This window comes from Aulonocara stuartgranti (genome assembly GCF_965226115.1).
Source record: "Aulonocara stuartgranti genome assembly, chromosome: 19".
Classification (NCBI taxonomy): Eukaryota; Metazoa; Chordata; class Actinopteri; order Cichliformes; family Cichlidae; genus Aulonocara; species Aulonocara stuartgranti.
In genome coordinates, this window is record NC_138955.1 from 30,690,763 (window position 1) to 30,713,086 (window position 22,324).

The following is a 22,324-nucleotide window of genomic DNA, read 5'->3' on the forward strand; positions in this document are numbered from 1 at the left end:
AATGGCCTACGCATTTAGAAGACCTTAAAAAACCAACTTAAATACATTCACAGTTGTTTCATTTCTGTACATTATCTCAAAGGAACGTTTATGTTAAATCAGTGTTTGATTATTGCCTGATGGTTTGTAAACCATCTATGAACATTATCTTTATAAATCCGTGGTTAAGATTATGCATACCATCTACAATCAATATTGGATTATAAGGGTTTAACTGCTGTTTATACTTGTTCCAATATTGAACGGTTATCCTTTCTGAACTTAGTAGATGCAGTTTGAAACAGTGTAGGTGTGATAAAGCATAAAGCTCATCTTTGTGTCACACAGTAACAGTTAATCATTCATTACAATGATTGAAGGACAAAAACCAAAGTGGAAAATGATATTTCAGGCTGCACTCGGCACACAATGCAGATCCCACAAGAAAGTTCTCCAGAGTCTAGAAAGTGATACCTGAACTGTTTGAAGGAGAAAAAGAACAGTAAATACACCATTGAATGTATAAATGTAAAAATAAATCCTACAATACTTTCTGGAATGATCATCATAGGTTTATTTTAAACAGAATATGATTAGTGACACGTTTAACCCCCTGGTTCTCAAACTGGGGATTATAACAAAGATGTTCAGTGGCTGAGTGGTTACTTAGAAGTATTGGCAAAATTAACTTCAGTCTCAGAACCTTTATCAGAATATAAAGACAGCATATATAAGATACCTCACATGTGGGAAAAAAACAGTAACTCTGAATGAACAATGGGCTGTGTCATGACCATTTGCATATTAAAGATCAAGGAACTGACCTCACAGCCCATTGTTCATTCAGTGGTGCTAGTTTCAGTCATTGTGCAATGAACTGTTTATAAGGTTGGGGAAACCTGGAGTCAGCTGAGACTAAAGAAGTCACTTGGATGAGTGAAACATTTCTCTCACTAAAACCTAAACCAACTAAAACCTGCGTCCAGATGAACAGAATAAACTTTTTGGCAACTTTGTAGAATATTATATTGCTTTGCAAGTGGGCTGTGGGAGAGCAGCAAGGCTAAATGCTAACTGCTAGCAAGGTTTGGACAAGTTTTTGAAAGGACTGCTTCACCATGATGGTTCATGAAGAAAGCCAGAAAGGCTCTCTACACATTTATAAATTCATTACAAACAAAAAGAAAAGAGGAGTGTGACACTGACCAATATATCTAACTATTCAAATCCAGGGTCTAGTTTGGCTATAGTAGCCGTAACTACCATTAACAGAACATTGGTATTTGGTGGTGATAGTGTAACTGATTGCCCATTAATTATAGCTTGACCTATCAACATACTCAACCTGATTCTGTGCAGGGTTCCACCTGATAGAAAAAAAATGAACTCCACAGAATAACCATACCATTATTTTTATTGTAGATATAACAGGCTACAATTATAAAAACATGGGGGGGAATTAAAGGTATTTGTGACCCATAAGGTGCAGACCGCAAACCACTGCAGCACGGTATTACAGTATGACTGAGTTCTATTCCAAAGTCCCTTAAATATATTTGCTGCAGGTTGTGATGGCCCATAATTCCTCATACTGATAACAGTTCACTCGATCTGTGTAGCTCCATTCTGCTGGTGTTCTGCTGCATGGTGAACAGGATGTTCGATGTTGGCTTCATGAGACCAATATCTTGCTGCCAAGAGTTCTCTCTTTACCCCACTTTTCACCGTTTAACATTTAACAAAGCAATGTTGGTTTTCTTACACTCCATATTTGATCCTTGAAGGAAAAACCCACCTTAAAAAACACCAATAATGCTGGATACGGTGACATTTGCTTTACAAATTTACAACCAATCAGCCAAATGCATGTGGCCGACCTGACATAGAGATCTAGTGGCTGCCCAACATAAAAACATTTGAAACTCTGATGTCACGGTGGATGTAAACAAAAAAAAAAAAAAAAAGAATTTTCTGACAGTCATTCACAGAAAATGTAAACACTTTGGAAACTTGATTGTAATGAAGCATTGTAGAAAACCTTACCCATTTTCCAAGATTGTCATACCATTCATCACAGTACCCACTGATATCCACTGTAAGGTCTTAAACAAATACACGAGCACACCGTAGTGAGTCCACGTCCACCTTCAGCACCATAAACGTTAAAGCACTTCTACCACCACAATATGCTGTTTGTTTATCTTCCCTGTTTGTTAAACTGCACACGCCTCGCCGAGACTTAAAATTCACTGACTCTGTAATCAGGCGTCAGATCCATTAGTCTAAGCTCGCACTAAAGCAGAGCCATTAGGAACACATGTTGGAAACTGACATGTGGACCCTGCATCAACATTTCCATATCAGTAATAGCACCTGACATTTCAAAATAAAATAAAGTATTATTGAGACAATGTATTGTTTTAAGATCAGGAACGCTTGATGTAATTAAGAAATGACAATCATAGTTTGTCAAATCCACAGTACACAATGGTGAAGTATTACAAAGCCAGTATCAGTTAATATATCAGTACTGAAAGTTTGCTGTTTTGGTTAGGCTCTACTCTACCTTGAAAAGGACAATTTGTTGTTTCCACAGACTTTATGTAATCACATCAATTAAATGGAAAATTACAGAGTGAGCTGTGGACACAAAGCTGCATGGGCTAGATACTTTGACCTACTGGAGGAGACCCACTTTAGAGTCTCCATAGTAACTCTTGGAGTTTGCACAAAGGACCAAGAAGTGCAGTGTTTGCTCGTTTATAACAGCTGCAGAAAGAAGACTGCTGCTGATGCTGAAGGTGTTCTGATAAATCCCAACTTGAAGACCAAACAGTGTTACTACAGTAATCTATATAGTTTGACTTCAAAGTGTCACTTTTTTCATGATTGGTGTCAAAACATTCTAATTACATCCACGGCGAAAACGAGCAGTAATTTTACAGGCAAAGAATTCACAGAAGATCACAGACAATCAAATGTAAACAGTTTATGGTCCAATTCGTTTGAATGACAGACCACTTTCAGCCTACACTTGAAGAGCAGACGTGCTCATGTGAGCTGCTTCTCACAGGCATGAGTAGATTTTTCCTTTAGGTTCTCAAAAGGTTGGAAGTTTGATTACATGTGCCAGCCTCATTTCTCCTCCTGTGGTGGGCTAGTTTGCATTCTGTGACAAAGCAGGATTCAATTCAAAGTGTCAGTTTAACTTTACAATTCATTTCCAAACACATTTAAGGCAGGATATCCGACACATGACATCCAGACATTTTAGCCCCAATTACAGAGATTCTTCTTACAGTGTATTTGTCAGGTGAGAGCCTGCAGGCACGGTTTTATCTTTCCTCTCCAATCGTCTCATTCTCTCATTTTAAACATAGATTTGTGTAACACCAGCAACTGAGACAGCAGCAAACCACAAGTTAGTCCTTAATAACATGGCATCATATATACACACACTGCTTTTTCCTCCATTGTTCAGTCCCTTTCACACTTTGACATGAGGTAAGGTATGGCGCCCAAGTGCAATGCTCAATTGTGCTACATGTACAAAAAGAAAAAAAAAAAAAAAACAAAAAGAAAAAAACTTTGCCAGTAGAAGAAAACATCGTCCACTCCAAATAATCCAGGGCTACCTTAATTTCAGCACTCCCACACACGTCTTCATCTCCATCTGAAAAGGATCCTTGTTTTCCATCGGTCACACATAATACAGTGGGCGTGGCACCGCGAGCGATTTCACATTTGTTTTCTTTTTTTAAAATAATCCCTCTTCTGTCCCTCCCAGAGTCTCACTGATGATTAGTGTGTTCAGCTCTGTGTGTTTACTACAGAGTGAGGAGTGGCAGGGTGAAACTGATAGCCCACAGTGTCTAATGGGGGAATGAGAAATCACAGCCTGGTTTTCATAGTTCCACTCTGCCTGCTTGAGAAATAATAACAGATTGCACTCTGACAGTGATAAGCTGGAAAAAGGTGGACTGAAGTGTTGCAAAGTTTCACATTTACTCTTCACGTAGTATTCTGTTGGACCAAAGGAAGTGAATGGGAATCTGGGAAAAAGAAAGAATCAGGTTGCTGCAACAAACGGGTCAACAGAAATTTGGAATTTGTGGCCATATTCAAAACTACCGTACTGCAGCAGCTATCAGTCTGAACTTCGTTTGGGTGTTTGTAACACAGAATACTTCTGCCCTCTGACTGGGTGCCCGAAAGGGTTCGATCAACAACAGAGCCAGTTCCTGTCCTGAGTTCTCAGGTTTATGTTTTCTCTAGTAACACTTAGCATGGGTCAGAGTTAGAAAATGTCTGCAGTGGGTCTTCAGTCAGCCAAGGACACTGGAGCCAATCAGTGACATGATTTATTTAGGAATAATCTTCAGTTTAATTACGGAGTTTAGATCAAAAGCAAGAACATATACATTCATGTTGATTTGTGTATTCAGTGTGTCGCTGAAGATGCTGTGAACAACGCTACTCAGGAGGCTACTCCACTGACTCCACTAACCCTGCCAGTAAAACAAAACAAAACTCCAGGCCAAAAATCCAATCCTGCAGCTAAATGCTTTCACCAGGCATTTTCCTTTTCAGTGTTCCCCAAGTCAGTTTCCACAGACCCACTCTAAACAATGACCCACCTTGGCCAAGCATCATAGCTAACATTGTCCGTAGCCCATACATGGCAAGTCATCTGGATTTGGAGACGACTACAGGTAATGACCGAGCCGTCCGAGTACGGGCAAACGCTGGTTTGGAAAATGCACCCGTGCAGGATCTGGCATGTGGTTTTTGAAAACGGCGTCAAGGCAGGCACATATTTGCATACAGAGTGGAGGACTGAGAGCCAATCACGAGTGGTACTCTACACCCACGGAGATGCATTCTAATGACGGAGTGAAGTGGGCTGTCCACTTTGGATCAGAACACTGAATAGCCTTGTTAACATCAGATACGAGCAGGGCCTGCGATCTAGTCCGTGCACACGCTGGTTTCCTCCCACAGAAGGCACTAAGATCTGAGTCACATCTTTGATTCAAGACAAGCGACGCAAATCATGATGGAACTGGAGATTGGCTTATTGTATACTGAAGATCTGATGTAGACGGCGCTGTCAGAGTGCACTGAACTGAACTGCAGTCTTGTGCAGAAATTAACACTGAGAGGACGGTCCTTTGAGGTAGAAGACCTGTGTGGAGGATTTTGTGACCGATTAGATTTCAGATCGCTATACTAACAGTTCAGGTGTCACACAGGTAAAAGTCTTTTCCAACCCTTATTTATGAAGACAGAACTGAAGAGTCAAGTCAAGTATTTTCACCGCCTATTTTTTGGAGCAAATTTAAGAGTGCAATCCGATTACCTCTACAAGCACGTATCCTCGTGTGATCAATCAATCGTCTGTTTTACCCCTGAATTCGAAAGGAAACTCTAAATTGTTTGAAATGAATAGATGATGAAACTAATTTATGTGCAGAGAAAACAATTCCTATCCCCGCCCTCTAAAAATCATCAAGTGCCTCAAGTATGAGAGGGGAGAAGAGTCGACCACACAGCTTTCCTTTACAGCTCTATAGCAAACAAACAGGACCACCAAACTAAACAGTTAAAAAAAAAAAAAAAAAAAGGAGGTCAAATAAAGAGGTATTATAGTTACAGTGCAAAAAAGATGAGAAGTTCAAGCTTAATACAAAAAAAAATTAGCACCAAACAAAAAAGAAAAACAAAGACAAGAAAATGCATGCAATTAACTGAGGTATTCAAGTGAAAAGGGCTTATTTATGAGGGCGAGGGGGGAGACATTTAGCAAGAAGCAAAAACCACAGACGAGGCTGGTATCCTTACCCTCGGGAACTGACTTCATTCTCATAGTGTCACATCTACTATAGCTTTGGTAGGTAAGGGATGTGAGGAACACTGTTGAAATGAATTGGTCTTGTTCACAAAGACGGTCTGAAAAGATTCCGTGTCACACACGAGTATCCAACTCATAGAAAATTCTGCAGCATATTGAACGGGTGAGTTTCTCTTTTTTCCTCGTATCAAAACTGGATGATTTCCTGTGGAAAGACATCTATTGCGCAAGACTGACCAAGTCGACTCCATCCACTCTTAGCATCGCTAAAACCAAATCGCAGAGATAATGCCTTAAACATCTCACCTGGCTGTCGCACTACATATAGCCGTAGACTTGAAACATTTATAGAAGCCATCCAGTTGTCTCGGTTTATACATAAGCTACAAGAACATGCAACCTCAAGTGCGGTTAGAAACTAGTTTAAATTACAGTAACTGGGAATGTTGTAATTCCTATCCGTTTTGCAGGATGACGGTGAGCCTTAGCATCTAAGGCCGATAATATCATTTATGCATTTCATATATATTTATATACTTTGCTACGTATATGATTTTGGTGTCAATCTGACCACACCATTTTAAAAATAACAGATCCTAATGGAATAAGTGCAAAACTGATCAAGAATACATTTCAAGACAGATTAGACAGAAATGCCACCAGGTGTTCGCTCCAGTGGTATCTGTTAGCCACGTCTGCCGTTAGCATTTTACAAACCGCTTTAAAACTGACTGGCACTAGTGCACAGGCTGAGGGGTTTAGCGTTTTTTTTTTTTTTTTCTTCCTACATACACCTCTGATTGAACTATGTACAATCTAATACTACACAATAAGCATAAGCCTCATCTCACTGACACAAGGTTAAAAACAGATGACAACAAAAAGAACAGTGGGGAATTGACACTGTGACCTGACCTTTTTTTTTTTTTTTATATATAAACACCTTGCTATACGTTAATAAAGCACTCATGATTACACAAAGCAGAAAGGAAAAGTAAAGATTGTGTTTGCGCAAAAAAAAAAGAAAGGTAGAATATCTAATGTGAAATAGGCTGTGATATCAGTCTTCTTCAATTGTTGTGTCTGCACACAGTGTTCCCTGGGTGCCGTTGTTGTGCCATCACAGGCTAAAGATACAGGGCTAGTATCGTGCTGTGTTCGGAAGCCGACGTTGCTCTGTCGGCTTCGGTAACTTAGGTGCTAATGTTGACAGCTCAGTAAGAGAGCTCAATTGTTTTGGACCTGAGGTTGATTGGCTTTGAGGCTGCGCAGAGCTCGTCGCGCCGCTGCCGACTTGGCAATCCGGTAGCTGCGGCCAACACCTTTAAACTTGCCCTTTCCGACGACCTCCACCGTCACGCGGACTTTCCCATCATACGTTCTTTCTGCGGGGCTGCAAAGACAGGAGCGGGAACAACTGTTATTCTGAGTAATATACCAGCATTCTTTGAGTTGAATATCACACGTCCAATAAGAAATGATTCAAAAAGGTAGGGAAAAAAGGTGATTATATAGAGGCTTAACCCTTTAAAACATGAACCATGAAATAACTCCCAGAAATCTTTAATTGTTTTGATAACAGTGTTTGTTGAACCTTTACACAAAATATATCAAATTTGAATCTGCATATATGAGTATTAATTTGTATCACATTTGCTACATTAGCCACATTTTGCAATTCAGCCATTAAACATTTATCATGCAATTTATATCATTTTTTTTAAGGAAAAAGAAAAGTCACGCTGATGATGTAGAAGTCTCAAAAACACACAAAAACCCTTGTAATCAAATATGATACGCTTCCAGAGATGGAGTTTTGCATAAGTAAGAAGATGTCAGAGACCAGTGTTAGTCCAGTATGATTAGTATACCTTTTATATTTTGATCATTATGCTAATTACACACTGTCCAAAAGTTTAATACCACTAAATTCAGCTGCCCTGAGTTAATAGCATCCACCAAATCCTTTCTTCTGTTTCTTTAATAGTTGATCCCATCTTAAAGAAAATATAATTATTTTGTTATCTATAAATTTGTACATGTAAAGCTGTTATTTACATATATTCCTGAACAGAAAAAACTACTTTTAGTGGTGGAATATTTTGCTCGATTAATGTGTGATGATATTTAAAAATCCTTTTGAAAGACACAAAATAATTTCCTTGTTTTTAAAATCACAGCTGGCCTAATAAATTTAAAGCACTGCACTTTTGCCCCTGTATGTACAGTCAGTGTAGCGAAGCTGTGCTCTTCATGTCCTACCTGAACTTTGCAGTTTCTGGTTCCATCTCGAGCAGCTCTCTCACAGGAGAGCGTGGCACATTGGCAGAGAATTTCTCTGTAATTGGTGAGGGGATGAAGATTGGTGAGGTAGAAAGAGATGGTATCATGACGATTCAATTGACACAACCACAGAAGTGGCAAATTATCATGAATGTTTGCAGTCATTCAAGCTCTCTGCATGCGCTGCCCATCAATCACGGAGGATAAACAAGAAACACAGAAATAAATAGAGAAACATGCTTCCACTCTTTCTCACCTATAAGTGGCCTCATCATTGGATAATACACTTGCCACACAGTCTCCAATGACATCCTGCTGTCCATGTAAATTGCTCCAGCTAGCGACTCAAAGATATCTCCCATGGCCTTAGGGACTTCAATGTCCTCCTCCTTCTCTTCGTCTTCTTCGGAGCGTCGCAGCTGGAGACAAAAACAACAAAGCTGTGCGTCAGCTGACACACTGACAGCTGTAACACCCCCAACCAGTTACAGCTGCCCCTCCCTGAGCCCCTTTCTGTCAGAGGTTCCTTCCTGTTAAAAGGGAGTTTTTCCCTTCTCAATGTCTATCTGCACTCTGACAGGTTGCACTGATGGCAACACAATAACCAGATCCCAGTTAATTACATATGGAGTCCAGTACTGTTCCCAGTCTGAGGCTTCTTATATAGTGCTTTTCTACTCTTGGCACTCAAAGACTTTTACACAACTCATTCACCCATTTGCACAAGCACTTTCTTCTATGCTCTCTAACATTCACATGCATTTATTTCCGATGGATGCACCGGAGAGCAACATGGGGTAAGCATCTTGCCCAAGCAGACAGGGATCGAACCATAACCCTTCCAATTAAGTAGGTGACCTGCTCTACCACCTGAGCTGCAGCCACCCTGTGTTAACTCTATGCTATCAGCCTAATCTTCTTCTGTGTAATGGGGACATTGTGAGTGACTTTCCTGTAAAGCTGCAGAATTTAAGCCTCTGTCTGTTTAGCGTTACCAACTCACATTAAGTCATCTCTCCATTGCTTTTACAGCTTTTTCTGTCTGATTTGACCCCCAAATATGTTATTTTATTGTTCAGCTTAGGGCACTCTGCAGAAACATTGAGAAAGGATTAAGCCAATGGCTATGGTAGGAAAGAGTGTGCGAGTTATTGCTTAATTTCTTTCTCTCACTTTTTTATTTTTATAAATGCGTTCTTGTTTATATGCCTGCTGTCCCCTAAGGCATAAAAGTCCTTAAGCACAACGAAAGGAGATTTTGGTGCCAAGCTAGCCTTTTGCAGACGAATGAAACCCAAACGTTGGAATATGAAAACAGCTTAATAAAAGCTGGCAGCCTCGTTATTCGCGGCGAGCGGTTCTTGAACTTATTTCAGAGGGCAAAGCTACAACAACAAAGATTAGGCTTGTTCCTGCAGAAGCGATAATAACCACATTCTTCAGAGAAGCAGGACTCACCTCAGAGTCCATGCCTTGCATTTCATTCTTCTCCAGCTGAAACTGCACAAAGTCATCAATGACGTGGAAAAGCTCTGGCGAGATGGCCTTGAAGTACTTGTGATAATCGTATTTAACAGCCAGAGAGGCAAAGATGGTGTTGTTGACGAGCGCTGAGCGCAGGTCGGTCAGTACTCCAGGAGAGTGCTGCCGTGGGTCTTCGTAAAGGTGCTTTGTTATGAGGTAGTCTAGAATTGCATCGCCAAGAAACTCCAGCCGCTGGTAACAATCTAAGAAAAAGTGAAAGAAGCACAGATTTGTCAACTGGAGATGCACAACTAAGAATGAAGGACAAAGTCAGTAAAGCATAAGGTTTACTGACCTGTAATGGTGTTATAATGGTAGGAAGCGTGAGTGAAGGCTTGCAGGAGATAAGCCTTGTTCTTAAAAGTGTAGTTGATCTTTTTTTCAAAGTTCTCAAAGCCAGATATGAGGTGGTTGAGAGTTCGTTCTGCATCTGGATGGTCCAGCATGCAGCGGGGTGGGATCTTGAGCCAGCCGTAACACAGGTCTGCGACTTGAGTATGAGTGTGAACCTGTGCCGCTGCTCCAGTCGGTGGACCTCTCTCCAATGGTAAAACCTGTTGTCGTTTTATTAAAAAATAATAATAATAATAATAGGAGAGAGAGAGAGTTTTGCCTTGCATTCTTTAAAACGTTACTTTCAAACAGTGCCATGTCTGTAAAGCTTGGGTCCTTCCAGATTTGAGCTGATGCAAGTACTCGGTCCATAATTCTCAATATTTTATGCATCACAAAAATTAACATCATTAACATCACTGCAATGTTTTCCTGAACAATGCATGTCGCCACTCAAACTCCATAAACTCCATGTTAGGACGCAGGGGGAGGAGCTTGCTTAACTTTGCGATCGCCTAACTGGCATGTTCAGTAACTGACATGTATCTGAATTATTTATAATTAATATAAAAATATTATCAAATATAATTAACTATTTATTTGAACTGAGTCAGGAACATATAAGACCAAAAGTGAAGCGTGTTGCAAAGCTGAGGCCAACAGCAAAACAATGAACAGTAATAAAAAGTTTGTTCTGAAAGCTGGTAAAGTACATCCAAATCAGTATTATAATTCATGTATTAAGTTCAGGCCCAGGTTTAGTTTTTTCTATAGTTATTAAATAACAGAGTAACAAAGTATTTGCCACTTTCCACTGTTACAAAAGTGAAATCTAAATTTGAAGAAGCCACTTTCATCTGTGGTTTTCACTTTGGACTACTCAGGTTCTCTGCAAATGCTAAACAAGCCTGAAAGAACAAACAGGCAAAGGAAAAAGTGCATTCTCCAAAATCGGGGAACTCTTTTATAGATGTTATAATAAAAAACTTAGGGAGAAGCAGTGGCAGGAAATATTCCACATCATGTTTATGCTCATCAAAAGGACATGTGGTTTTATTAGGATTCTCAATTGATTCATTTTTGTGCGTGTTCATTTGTTTCTGCATTGCGATGCATTCCGAGCTCACCTTGAGGCCCAGTGAACACAGGAACATTTGTGCAGCTCTCTCTCCACAGCTGGTCAGGTAGCAACCTAGCAGAGCCTCGACACAGTCAGCGATGCTCTTGTCTGCGATGCACTGCTCTGTATGCAGGTCGTAGGATATGGACTGCTTACCGAGCTCAGTGCCACAGTTCTCTTCCGATGGATTCCAAAAGCCTACCACAAAGTCATCCTCCTCACCGGCCTTGCTGGGGTCCAGGTAGCACATTGCATCCCACGAGCTGTAGTCAAACTCCTCAGGTGAGGGCCCACTGGGCACCTGCTCTGTGGGGTAATGAGCTGCGGTTGGATGGGAGGGCTTCTTGGGGGTCTTCCAATCATACGGAGATTCCATAGCTGGTGAGGAGCCTGAAGCTGGAGTAAGATTGGGAGGGAAGCCACTCAACGAGATCTTCTTCCCAAATGCTCCAGATCCCAGCAACATGTTGTCAATGAAGCGGATGTGCTCCTTGTAATACTCAAGATCATCCTCCATGTTCACTTCATCTTTTGGCTCATCTTTCAGCATCAACTCGCCATCTTCATCTACATCCTCGCCCTCGTCATCATCCTCATCATATTCGTGTCCAGATCGCCCGTTAGCCAAAAGCTCCTCTTTGGCCTGCATGAGGAAAAAAAAAAAGTCAATATAGTCCAAAAATCAATAGTTCATATTTCTATAGTATAATCACTGAAGTCTCTTCAGCACAAATTACTTTCTCCTGGGAGTAATTAAGTAATGTACTGCATTAGGTTTAACAAAATTGTTCTGTGTCATGTATGTAATACGTTACCTTTTTAAAAATAATAACTCCAACACTGATCACACAACAAAGAGAAGAAACGCCTCCAACGCACACAAACATTTGAGCACACAGCTCATTAGCATGAATGTAATCTCATTGATATGCTGTGGAGCCAATGAGAATTGATAAGGAATCAAATCGATAACCAATAACAATAACGTAATCAGGTCTGCTGAAGCAGGTTTCCAGAGGCAAAATTAATCAAAATGCAACTTTAAGTATGTGAGCTGTCATTCATAGCCTACAGTTTAATGTGTGTTTAGTGAAGTATGCATATATAGACTACACATTGACATTAACAGACGATATGTCCTAAGCATTATCAAAAAACATAACTAAACTCTTAATAAAAGTCTAATTGTGCACAGCGACTGTGTCTTGCTCCATTTTGTGAGTGTTTCTGTAAAAACACAGAGGAGACTGCTATCTGAACTAAATTAGAAAATGAGCCTGTCTCAGTGTTTTACTGCTTTTTATTGTTAAGCATTAGTTTTATTGCAATTTATTTCTGTTTTACATTTTCCTGCAGTTATTTCTGGGACAGTATATCATTCAACACAAACACAGTATCGCAGGCCTGTTTTCAGCACTCTGGATATTTCCTGCATTCACACAGCATTAGTCCATCTCGTTTGTTATGCCACTTTTAAGCACTGTTGATGCACATAATGTGCCTAATTAAAATCATGTGGGGCACCAGGTTACTTTCAGTTCAGCATAAAGTTGAATTTGTCTTTGGCCTGTTCTCTTAGCAACAGACTTTCATAGATTATTGGTACAATCTGGAGCAAAGGCTATACAGCATTGTGTAATTTCCCACCTCCATATGTGGATGACGAAAAGGGATGCCAGGGATGAAAAGTATATAGAAAGCTAGCACCACACGAACCATGAACAAACTGTCAGGTGAACATCTAATTTTATGGTATGTATCATCATCATCACTTCAAAAATAGATCTCCTTAAAATGTTCAACGACTGGATGTTTGGGCATATGGTTTGATTCACTGAAGGTTATTATCTAAAAGGAAAAGATTTTAGTCTTTTCTGTTTTAGGTTGTTCCTTTTTAGCTCACATCTGACCATTAACTGTGTTTTATTTCAAGCCGTTTTTCCCAAGTGGTGTATAAAAGAGTGTGTCGAAGGATTTTGGTTTTTAACCTTCATTATGAAAAACATTATCTGAGCTCCAGGAGTTCAGATGAGAGTTCAGACCTGTTCGACATGCAAGCACACAATCTCACCACGAGTTGCAAAACACGGAGAAAGTCTGCCCTCTACTGGCCCGTCATCGTCATTACATGAAACAACCTTTGGAAACTCCTCAGCGAACACACCGATCGACTACCACACAACAAAGAGAAAAAAACAGAGCGTATAAAGCTGCAGTAATCCACTGACCTCCTCTGAATTCATTCTGTCGGTGCTGCTCTTGTCCTGGTTGACCACATATCCAGGAGGCAGCCAGTTAACTGGAGGGTCGAAGATGGACACCACCATTCTGCTAGGAAGCCCTTTCTTCTTTCCCAGACGGTACAGGTTACAGTTGCTCACCTGGACATCAGGCAGAGTGTGAGTAACACAATGAAGTCATCTTGTCTTAATGGACACTGTGACATCAGCCAAGCCAGGACACAGTGCAAAGATGAGTTCTTAAACAGGTTTGCAGCTGTTCCCAAATGACACTAATCAACAGACCAAATGCTAATGCATCCAAGTCATTTTGTGTCATTTGCCTTGTTGTAGACAGCGATGAAAGTGTTTACATCTTCAGCTGGGCTGCATTCCATTATATACTGTTACTGTGTACACACATGCACGGCCTGTACCTTACTACTGCCACACGGTTCAGAGAAATAACATGCGTCTCACCTTCTTGCTGCGCATGTAGCTGAGACGTCCTTCGTGAGCATCAGGGTAGGTACAGAACAGGTATGTAGTGATGGCATGCTTCAGGAAAGAGTCACCGAGCATCTCCAGCCGCTCCAGGTTGAAGCCGTCGCTGGCATTAGACAAGGTCAGGGCCTGCAGGATGAGACCGGGGTTGGGCCCCAAGCTCTTGGGTGAGTTTGCTGCGTGGGATCCATGCTGGGGACGAGCACAGACATCAGAAGGTGCTGTGAGAGTGTTGGGACTCGTGGCTGCTCGGCTGCAGACTGAGGTAGCTTTTTTTGTGTGGTCTGAAGTCCTCCCCGATGTACATTCATCACTAGGCTGTGGAGGACTGGAGTTGGGCTTCTTCAAGGTGTGAGGGGGCTGCACAAGAACTGAGGTAGTGCTTTGTACTGATTTGGAGCTCTGCAGCCCAGCAAAGCTGAGCTGGGAGCATTGGCAATTGTCACATTGGGGAAGGTGCTCATTTTGGTTGCCATCGTCACAGCTAGCAAAGAAGGCAGTGCCATTAGTTAGGTTCCTGGTGCAGGGGGCTTCTTCAGAATCTAAAGCTTTGAAGTCCTCCTGCTCAGACATGGAAGAGTGCTCACCACTGGGAAGCATTAGGGAACTGGGATCAGGGCTTATAGTCTCTTGGTGCTTACAGTGACTGGCACCTTCCTCGCTGCAGGACTCAGGGCAGGATATGAAGGTTTTGCTGTCAATAGACCTTTTCCAGCCGAAGTCCAGGTTTGGATATCTGCCACATACAGAGCATCTACATGTTAGCGTGTGCACACACACACAAGTTGTTCACAAACAACAAATCCTAAAAGAGAAGATTTGGTTTTCTTAACTAAGATCAGACATTAACACTAACTCATCAAGTCCCAATGGGACACTTTGGTCTGGCCATTCTTGTGGATGTTACTTTGACATGTGCCACCCACATCAGCATTCTAACAACTTTATCATGCAATCAACTCGTTTTACTGTGCAATAGGAAAAAATGTGCAATTTTGAGGACACCAACATTTATATAGTCCTTTCCTAGTCTAATAAGTCAAAAGGCTTTACAATCTAACCAACAGTCACCCATTTTCTACACTTGCACTCCAATGAACAGTTTTAATTGTGTTTGTGTATGAATCTTTTGGAAAGTGTGACGCAGAAATCTGTTATTCTATTGTGTATGTAACAGCAACCTGAAGTCAGGGGGGAGGGTCTGGACTCCCACTCCGGCCTCACTAGCTGTCTGAGCTCTGAGCTCCTCAGCAGTCAACAGGCAGTGTAGGCGGTAAAGAATGCTGGGCAGACACACGGCTTTTCTCCACAGGGAGGCTGGAATAGGGTGGATGGCACACAGTTCTGGGACCAGGATCTGACGACAAACAAAGCACATGAGACTGGGATTGTCGGAATAAACAGCAACTCACAACAAGACTTCGTCTCTGGCACTCACTGGTCTAATAATTCCTGAAAGCTAACAGATCACCATCAACCCTGTCCACACACATGATCATGCCATATTAAATAATGCATCTTTGAGAATAGTATTCTTTGATATAATAGGTTATAGAAATCAGTAATAATAATCATCATCATCATCATCAATCCATCCTCTTTTCCAGTTCAAATTCACAGTAGGGCTGGAGCCAGAGAGACGAGCGTTTACCCCACAGCCAATTCAGAACCAGTATCTGGACTGTGGGAGGAACCCCGAGCACCCGGACACAGACACAGGGAGAACATGCCCACTCTACACAGAAAGACTCCAGCTGACCAGTGGATGGAAACAGGACCACTGTACTAACCAGCAGTAAAGTGATATCTAGAAACGTTCTTTAAAAACACACAAAAATGAAATATGAGCATGTCCCATGTTCCTTTACACACAAAATTATACTAGGTTTCCTACACTGATGGATATCTCCTCACCCTACAATCTAACAGAGGCAGCGAGTACCTGTTTGTTCTGTAAACTCTCCCACTTGGCCTTCCTCTTCTCTGCACTGCTGAGTGGCAGGGCTTTGCCCTTCTGGTTTAGGTGTCGAGGGGTTAACAGGTTCAGTCTGCGATGGGACAAGAGAGTTGGAAAGCCTGGTCACCATAGTGAACATTTAAATTTATATATATACGCATAGTATCAAACAAGCACCCCCCCAGGTTTGCCTTTTTCCTCCTGACCTTTATTCCACACTTCTGTGGATTACATATTGACAGTTCTCATAAAAGCTAGCATGTAAGCATATTCACACTTGGAAATTGCATTAATCTGTTTATTGCCTTTCATGAAATAACCAGTACAGACTCCACTCTTAGCTATAACATTATTATTCAGGAAGGGAGGTACTTCCTAAAAATAAAAATTGCTCCAATTCCTAACAACACAATATTTATGCAAAGCCAAGTGGAATCGCATATCTGCTTCTGTGCTTTTCTGTGTTTTCTCACATGCCTGAGAAAACTGTCCTTGTCCACATAATTATGAACCTGGCTCCAGATTTGGTGCCACTGACCTGGAGGAGGTGTGGTCTACATCCAGGAGCGGCTGGTTAAGGTTTGACAAGTCCAGGTTGTACTTTGTTTTGTAGTACTCAGCGAAAGTCTCATACTCTGGCGAAGGAAACTTGCTGAGTGGTGTCAGGTCTGCGTACACATCAGCGACATAGAAGCGATGAGGCTGGTCGAAGTTGCGATACCTGGAAAGTAGCAGCGAGGCGATTATCACGTCGTTTGGCTCAGCGTATACTTCATACAGCTGACACGTTCACACAAAATCAATCCAGTACAGACACGTGCCGCTCCACTACCTTGGAATGATGACAGCATCCTGGTAGTCCTCCAGCTTAAAGGTGAAGGGGTTCTGCTTTGTGTACTGAGTAGTAGGAATGCCAGTGCGGGCCTCAGACTTCTCAATGTCTTCCATAAACTTAAAATCCATATCTAGTGTGTTGGAGTCTCCAACTGAAGAAGCCAAAGGAGAGAAGGAAAGATGGTTAACGAACATTTTAACACAGGTGGAAATGAATTTACAAACTGAACTGAGCACTCACCAACATTCAGAGGTAGAACACAGTAAGCAGAGTCAGCCATTGTGGGCATGAACTCCAGTGCAGGTTTCTCCAGGCGGAGAATATGGGAGAAAATGTACTGGTGGAGACGAGTGATGAGGTCGAGCTGGGCAGTGGTGAGCGTGAAGCCAGACTTCTGCAACTCGATGGAGATGGTCACCTCACCAGAGCGAGTGTACACCGGGAAATGGGGAATCTGGATCAAAGCAAAGCTGCTCGTTTTCACATGTATAACACGTCTACAGAATAAATGCTGAAGAATATTGTGAAGCACTGAGGTACTCAAATGTGCCGAAGCAACGTACTCGAGGTATGGGTTTGGCAGTCAGTATGCCGAAGCACCTGGTGGTGTCCTCTGGCGGGTAGAGCTTTCTTCTACGGAAATTGAGCTCATCAGGGAGGGGAGTGGTGAGCACCATCCCAATCACATACAGGTAGTAGCTCTGCTCCGGTACTGCATAACAGTCACACAGACACTCCGGTATCTGGAGATGGCAGAAACGGGACACACGATTTTTGCACAGTACTGTATGCTCATTGAGTCAGCCCTCATGTTTCTCTATCCGGGTTTGCCTTTACTGCACTGGCAGTGCGTTTGGGATGAAAACTCATTCAACATTAACCAGTAACATGTTTTCCATATGGTAGTGCACTGCGGATCAAAATATGACTGTACTTTTCTTGCATTCGTAATTCCTTCAATCATAATTCCAACCACACTGGATGAAGTGCACCGTTCAGATACCGTTCACCTGCTGATTATTTTTTCTAGGCCTGCTACTTGTGTTGACCTCCACTTGTCCAGTTTCCTTCCTTTTTTAAAGGTCACCATGTCATATTTTGGCAAGTTTACAGTTTGCTAAACTAAAGCAAATAGTGTGCTTTAGCAACAGGCTGCTAGTAAAGCATTTAAAGATACAATGTAAAAATGAGTCTTTGCTAATGTAAAAGTCAGTGTTAAATGGCTTAACTTGGCTCTGAAAATGTCAGGCACTGAAACTGGACTGATAAGTACGAAAGCAGCCAGCATCTAAGGTGTTTCACAGTTTTTCTTTAAAGAAGTCTGGAGTACTACTGCTAAAGCCTACTTTAGAGGAAGCAGAATACAAAGAAATGAGGGGAGCACAGTGCTGTATATGCCAACACATTTACTTACTGGTGCGATATAGCAAGGTTCTGCCAATCCAGAGAGTCAGTGATGAGTTTGGATACAGCCAGTTGACCCCCCCCCATCCCCCCATATCACCTCAGATTTTTGCAGCTGAATTACTTCAAAAACAGTCTGTAAACTGGTTCAGCCGTGCCCTCCCTGCATCAAATGCCTGCCTGTAATGAGCATGACGTACAGCTTTGGGGTAGCACTGCCTTCTCTTCGTAGAACCAGGCCGGCCTGGGACACTGGTCTCCTCCTCATCGTGAAGATCAAGCTCCTCCTCGTATTTTACCGTCTCCTTTCCCACGGGCATCAGGTGATCATCCAGTTCACCTTAGAAGGAAGAGGCAAAAGATGAAGCAATGAAGACAAAAATAACAAGATTAGTCTGCAAGATTGTTATTGTGGTTTTACCTATTTTGTGGAGTTTCTCACAGCATACTAGTGCAACTGCCTTCTCTGCCACTCTTGCACAATTCATCACTGGACCCTGTAGGTGCAAGTCAAAATATCAATCATCCTTTAGAAATATAAAAGGAGCACGTCAAAATGTTTACACTGGCAATTTTGAAAACTATAACAGCCTTCCTTACCTTGACAGGAACTCGCAGAGGGGAGTTTATAGGCAAGTAGAGAGTGGACTGGAAACATCCATCCCCCATCTCCACGGTTTTACATTTTGGTGCTAGGTGTGTGAATGGGTCGCTGGGCAGCCGAGCACAATACCTGAACACCAGGGCAGAAAGACCTTTTCAAATATTTATGGCAATATTTTGATAGATACAGAGCTCTGCTGGTTCTTTCTCACATCTCAAAGTGCTTTACTGTTTTTTGCCACTTGTACCCAGGAATCATGAATGAAACACACACACCTCGAGGAAACTCACACTGGCACAGAGACAACATGCAAACACTTCATCTCTTTATTACAAACTTAGTGCTGATGCGATGGCGATTGGACTGCGTGTCTGACACTTTCACTGGATTGGGAACCCTGTACTGTCTTCAGCTATACTGACATGTAAAATGATGAGTGAGAGAAAAAGAAGCAGCAGTATCATGTATATGTTGGCTCCATGCAAGCAGAAACCGTGGGCAGCAGTTCACATGGATTTAAAGTGACAAACAAAAAGAGGCTGTTTGGAGCAACCGGCAGTCTCGATCAATAACAAAGTATTTGAGCTGGAAAGAAAAACATTCTGAAAATCAGAAACCACACCTGTTAATGTGACCGATGGCCGTGTTGATGGTGACTCGAGGACCTCCATCCTCAGACCGCAGGACATAGGGTGGTAGAATGTTGTCATCATCCATCACCTGTTCCACTTCAAACTCACTCACCTCCACTGACTTGGAGCACTTATTCCTTAAGATCTGTTTGAGAGAAAATTAGGTCATTTGGCCCCTAAGCCAACAGACTAAGCATCTCAGTCTTGTCAGATAAAGAGAAAACATTACTTTTTCTATGGCCTTGTAGGTACTGAGATCTTCTTCAAAGGCTTTGGTCCTCCCAGTGTCAGCCAGCATGATGTAGTTGGAGACAGGTGCCCGAGCTCGGCCTTTGGACTGGACGTAGGACCTGTACTCTGTAGGCAAGTCAAACCGCACCACCAAGTTACACTTTGGAATATCTACGCCTTCCTCGACGATGCTGGTGGCAATCAGAAGGTTAGTTTCATGAGCCCGGAATTTGCGAAGAACCTGTCAGAGAAGGAAAAGGGGTCCTGAGTTCAGGAAGTGATAACAACAAAACAACCAAGAATTTAGCACGGTATCCACACATCTCTCCATCGTTCATTTTCAAAATCCAAGTTTTCTTTTATATTCAGCACAATTTCTTCCTGTAGTTATCTTATCAGATTCAGTGGCAGCGTCTGAACCCGGTGACCAGGTGCACAACATTTGCGAAAAGCACCTGACCGAGAAAAGTCTAGAAAGAGAAAGTGTTGTTGCCATGGTGCTCACTGTGCACACAACCACAAGTGCTAGCTCACAGGATTAGAGAAAACCATTAAATAACTCCAAACACATTTTTAAGACCTGTTCCAAGGTCCTCACAGGTCAGTGGGGTCAGAATGACTCTTTAGAAATAGTTACACTTGACTTTTCACAGAGTGCCACACCACTCAGAAGCTAATATGGAGAGAGTGTGATGGCTGACATCCCCAAGTTATCTCTCACTTACCTCCTCTTGCTTCCTGAACTCCACCTCCATTTGTTTGTTGCGTGCCTGGTTCTTGCCAATGCTGTGGCCAGTGATGAAGTTGCTACTTATATAAGCAAGCTCTGGGTCCTGCTTCCCTGCCTCCTTGATAAGACTGGAGAACAGAAAGAGTGTCAGTGATAACTCACCAAGGACAAAAACATGCAGCCAGTCAAACAACAGACGCCATCTTTCCAAACTTTTATGATTTATCACCAACTACCTGCTGCACTGACGATTTAGAGGGCGCGTTCATTCTCACCACATGCCTCTATCACTCAGCCACCAAAGTAAGAACAGAAAGGGTATTTTGGTACCTTAAGATGTAAACTCAATGGCTCTAAACACCGGGGATTTTTTTAAAATCCCAAAGCTACGATCATTAAGCTAGCCAGTGTATCTTATTTTGCCTCACTGTTACTGCTTTAAAAATACTTCTTTTTTTTTTTAAACACCTCGAAAAATTGTAAAAACGCAGACGAATTTTATATGATATCATCCATTTATGTCCACTAATTACAGACTATGACAGGCAGATTAACCACGAGTCAGTGCTCTCTCCTGCTGGTATTACTCCAGTTTCCTTCTGATGTCTGCAGCACTGACTGACTGACACACACGAAATAACACCAGTCTCTAAGCTGAAGCAATTATTCCTTGAAGTCCTTACCGATTGAGGACAACAGCTGTATAACGCCTCTCCACAAAGATGATTCCACACAGGATATTTGTGAATGGAGAGGGAAAGTTAGCTTCAGGCCTCTCTTTGGCTTCCACCTCTTCATCCTCATCTTCATCCTCAGAGTCGCTCCAGGACACATAGTTGTCCTGGTTGCGGTTGTTGTACCACTCCACACTTTCAAACTGCTGCCGCTCAAACGGCTTGTATTCGTGCAGGATCTCAAGCAGCCGTAGGACCTTTGGCGTGACAAACTTGAGGTCCAGGCAGGCGGGGGAGAAATGCTCCTCACAGAGAGCGTGCACTTTGCGCAGAATAGTGTCCGTGAAGAGTAGAAATTTGCGGCTGAGTTCCTCCTGCTCGTGTTTGATGTACTTCTGTAGCTCGCGCACCATGATGCCTGCTGCCTTATCTGCACACCAGGGCCCCAGCACCTGCAGTACGGCCCGGCAGTCATTGAGGACCTGGACGGGAAGGGCACAGTATAAACAACAAGTTCACAGAGTAGGCTGTTCTACAGCTCACCTTTCTACTTGTAATTTTAGAATCTTTTCTGGGGACATTTTTCCATCATCATGGCTGGATAGCCACCAGTAAAAATCTCCCAAATAAGCATGGCAAATTACAAAATCTTCTCAGGTATACCCAGTATACCACATTATGACTGTTTCAGCAACCTCCCTTATATTGATAATAAAATTATTATTCCTTATCCAGGGATGATGACCATTATTCTCTCACTGATGAATTCAAAAATACTGGCAGTTGTACCCTTCAGCCTTCTAGTATGGTATCAATTTTGGCATGGTGACGACAATACCACAACATTTTATGGCTGAGAGGTAAAAAGTGCGGCGAAGAATCCACTAATGGTGCTGAAATCATAATAGCTGCTGACTGCATCGGCCCGATGAGTAGTTACATTTCTCGGGAGGCGCACGTCCACTTATGTCTTAGATTTAGTGCTGAAGCATAATTCAGGCATTACATCGATGGTTAACGCTCAGGGATCAGAAAATGCATAAAGCAACAGCCTGATGAGTCCAACACATGGGTGTACAGTAAGGTTGGGCATGGACGTATATATCGACTATCACCGACAGGCTGAGGCTTTCACCCATCGTTTTTACAAGAGCAATTTATTTATTTATTTATTTGCCCATGAGTAAGTTTTCTAATAATGTTGGTTGAAGCTAAGAGAAGCAGTCAACGAAAAAAATAATGACACTATTTTAACAGCATCCTCTTCTAGCTGCAAACAAATGCAGCAATTCATTTACTCAAACTCATAACAGTAAAAAAGAAAGGCAGTAGCCTACGTTCAGAAAAAAATTTAAAACATTTTATTTAAATTAAGAAAAAACCCACAATGGTGAGGAGGGAAACAAAGAGAAACTGCCTTCTTTTTTCCACTATAACCGTGTTT

The 22,324-nt window shown here is 42.0% G+C and overlaps 1 protein-coding gene across 4 annotated transcripts in view; it reads right to left on the reverse strand.

The window, feature by feature from the left end:
• Positions 1-1,375: 1,375 nt before the first annotated feature.
• The window catches only part of dicer1 (dicer 1, ribonuclease type III), a 32,784-nt gene continuing 11,835 nt past the window's right edge, over positions 1,376-22,324 (reverse strand). For all 4 annotated transcript variants that reach the window (XM_082515713.1, XM_082515714.1, XM_082515712.1 and 1 more), the window contains 21 exons: positions 20,890-21,362; positions 20,202-20,334; positions 19,475-19,717; positions 19,236-19,390; positions 18,610-18,742; positions 18,431-18,506; positions 18,210-18,349; positions 17,169-17,348; positions 16,846-17,059; positions 16,603-16,756; positions 16,309-16,491; positions 15,756-15,861; positions 14,995-15,170; positions 13,790-14,549; positions 13,319-13,471; positions 11,098-11,733; positions 9,933-10,191; positions 9,572-9,840; positions 8,370-8,532; positions 8,093-8,168; positions 1,376-7,223 (listed from right to left, as the gene is read on the reverse strand). In XM_082515713.1, coding sequence (XP_082371839.1) covers positions 7,058-7,223; positions 8,093-8,168; positions 8,370-8,532; positions 9,572-9,840; positions 9,933-10,191; positions 11,098-11,733; positions 13,319-13,471; positions 13,790-14,549; positions 14,995-15,170; positions 15,756-15,861; positions 16,309-16,491; positions 16,603-16,756; positions 16,846-17,059; positions 17,169-17,348; positions 18,210-18,349; positions 18,431-18,506; positions 18,610-18,742; positions 19,236-19,390; positions 19,475-19,717; positions 20,202-20,334; positions 20,890-21,362 — 4,848 coding nt within the window. In that variant the 3' untranslated portion in view covers positions 1,376-7,057. The remainder of the gene's footprint in view (positions 7,224-8,092; positions 8,169-8,369; positions 8,533-9,571; positions 9,841-9,932; positions 10,192-11,097; positions 11,734-13,318; positions 13,472-13,789; positions 14,550-14,994; positions 15,171-15,755; positions 15,862-16,308; positions 16,492-16,602; positions 16,757-16,845; positions 17,060-17,168; positions 17,349-18,209; positions 18,350-18,430; positions 18,507-18,609; positions 18,743-19,235; positions 19,391-19,474; positions 19,718-20,201; positions 20,335-20,889; positions 21,363-22,324) is intronic.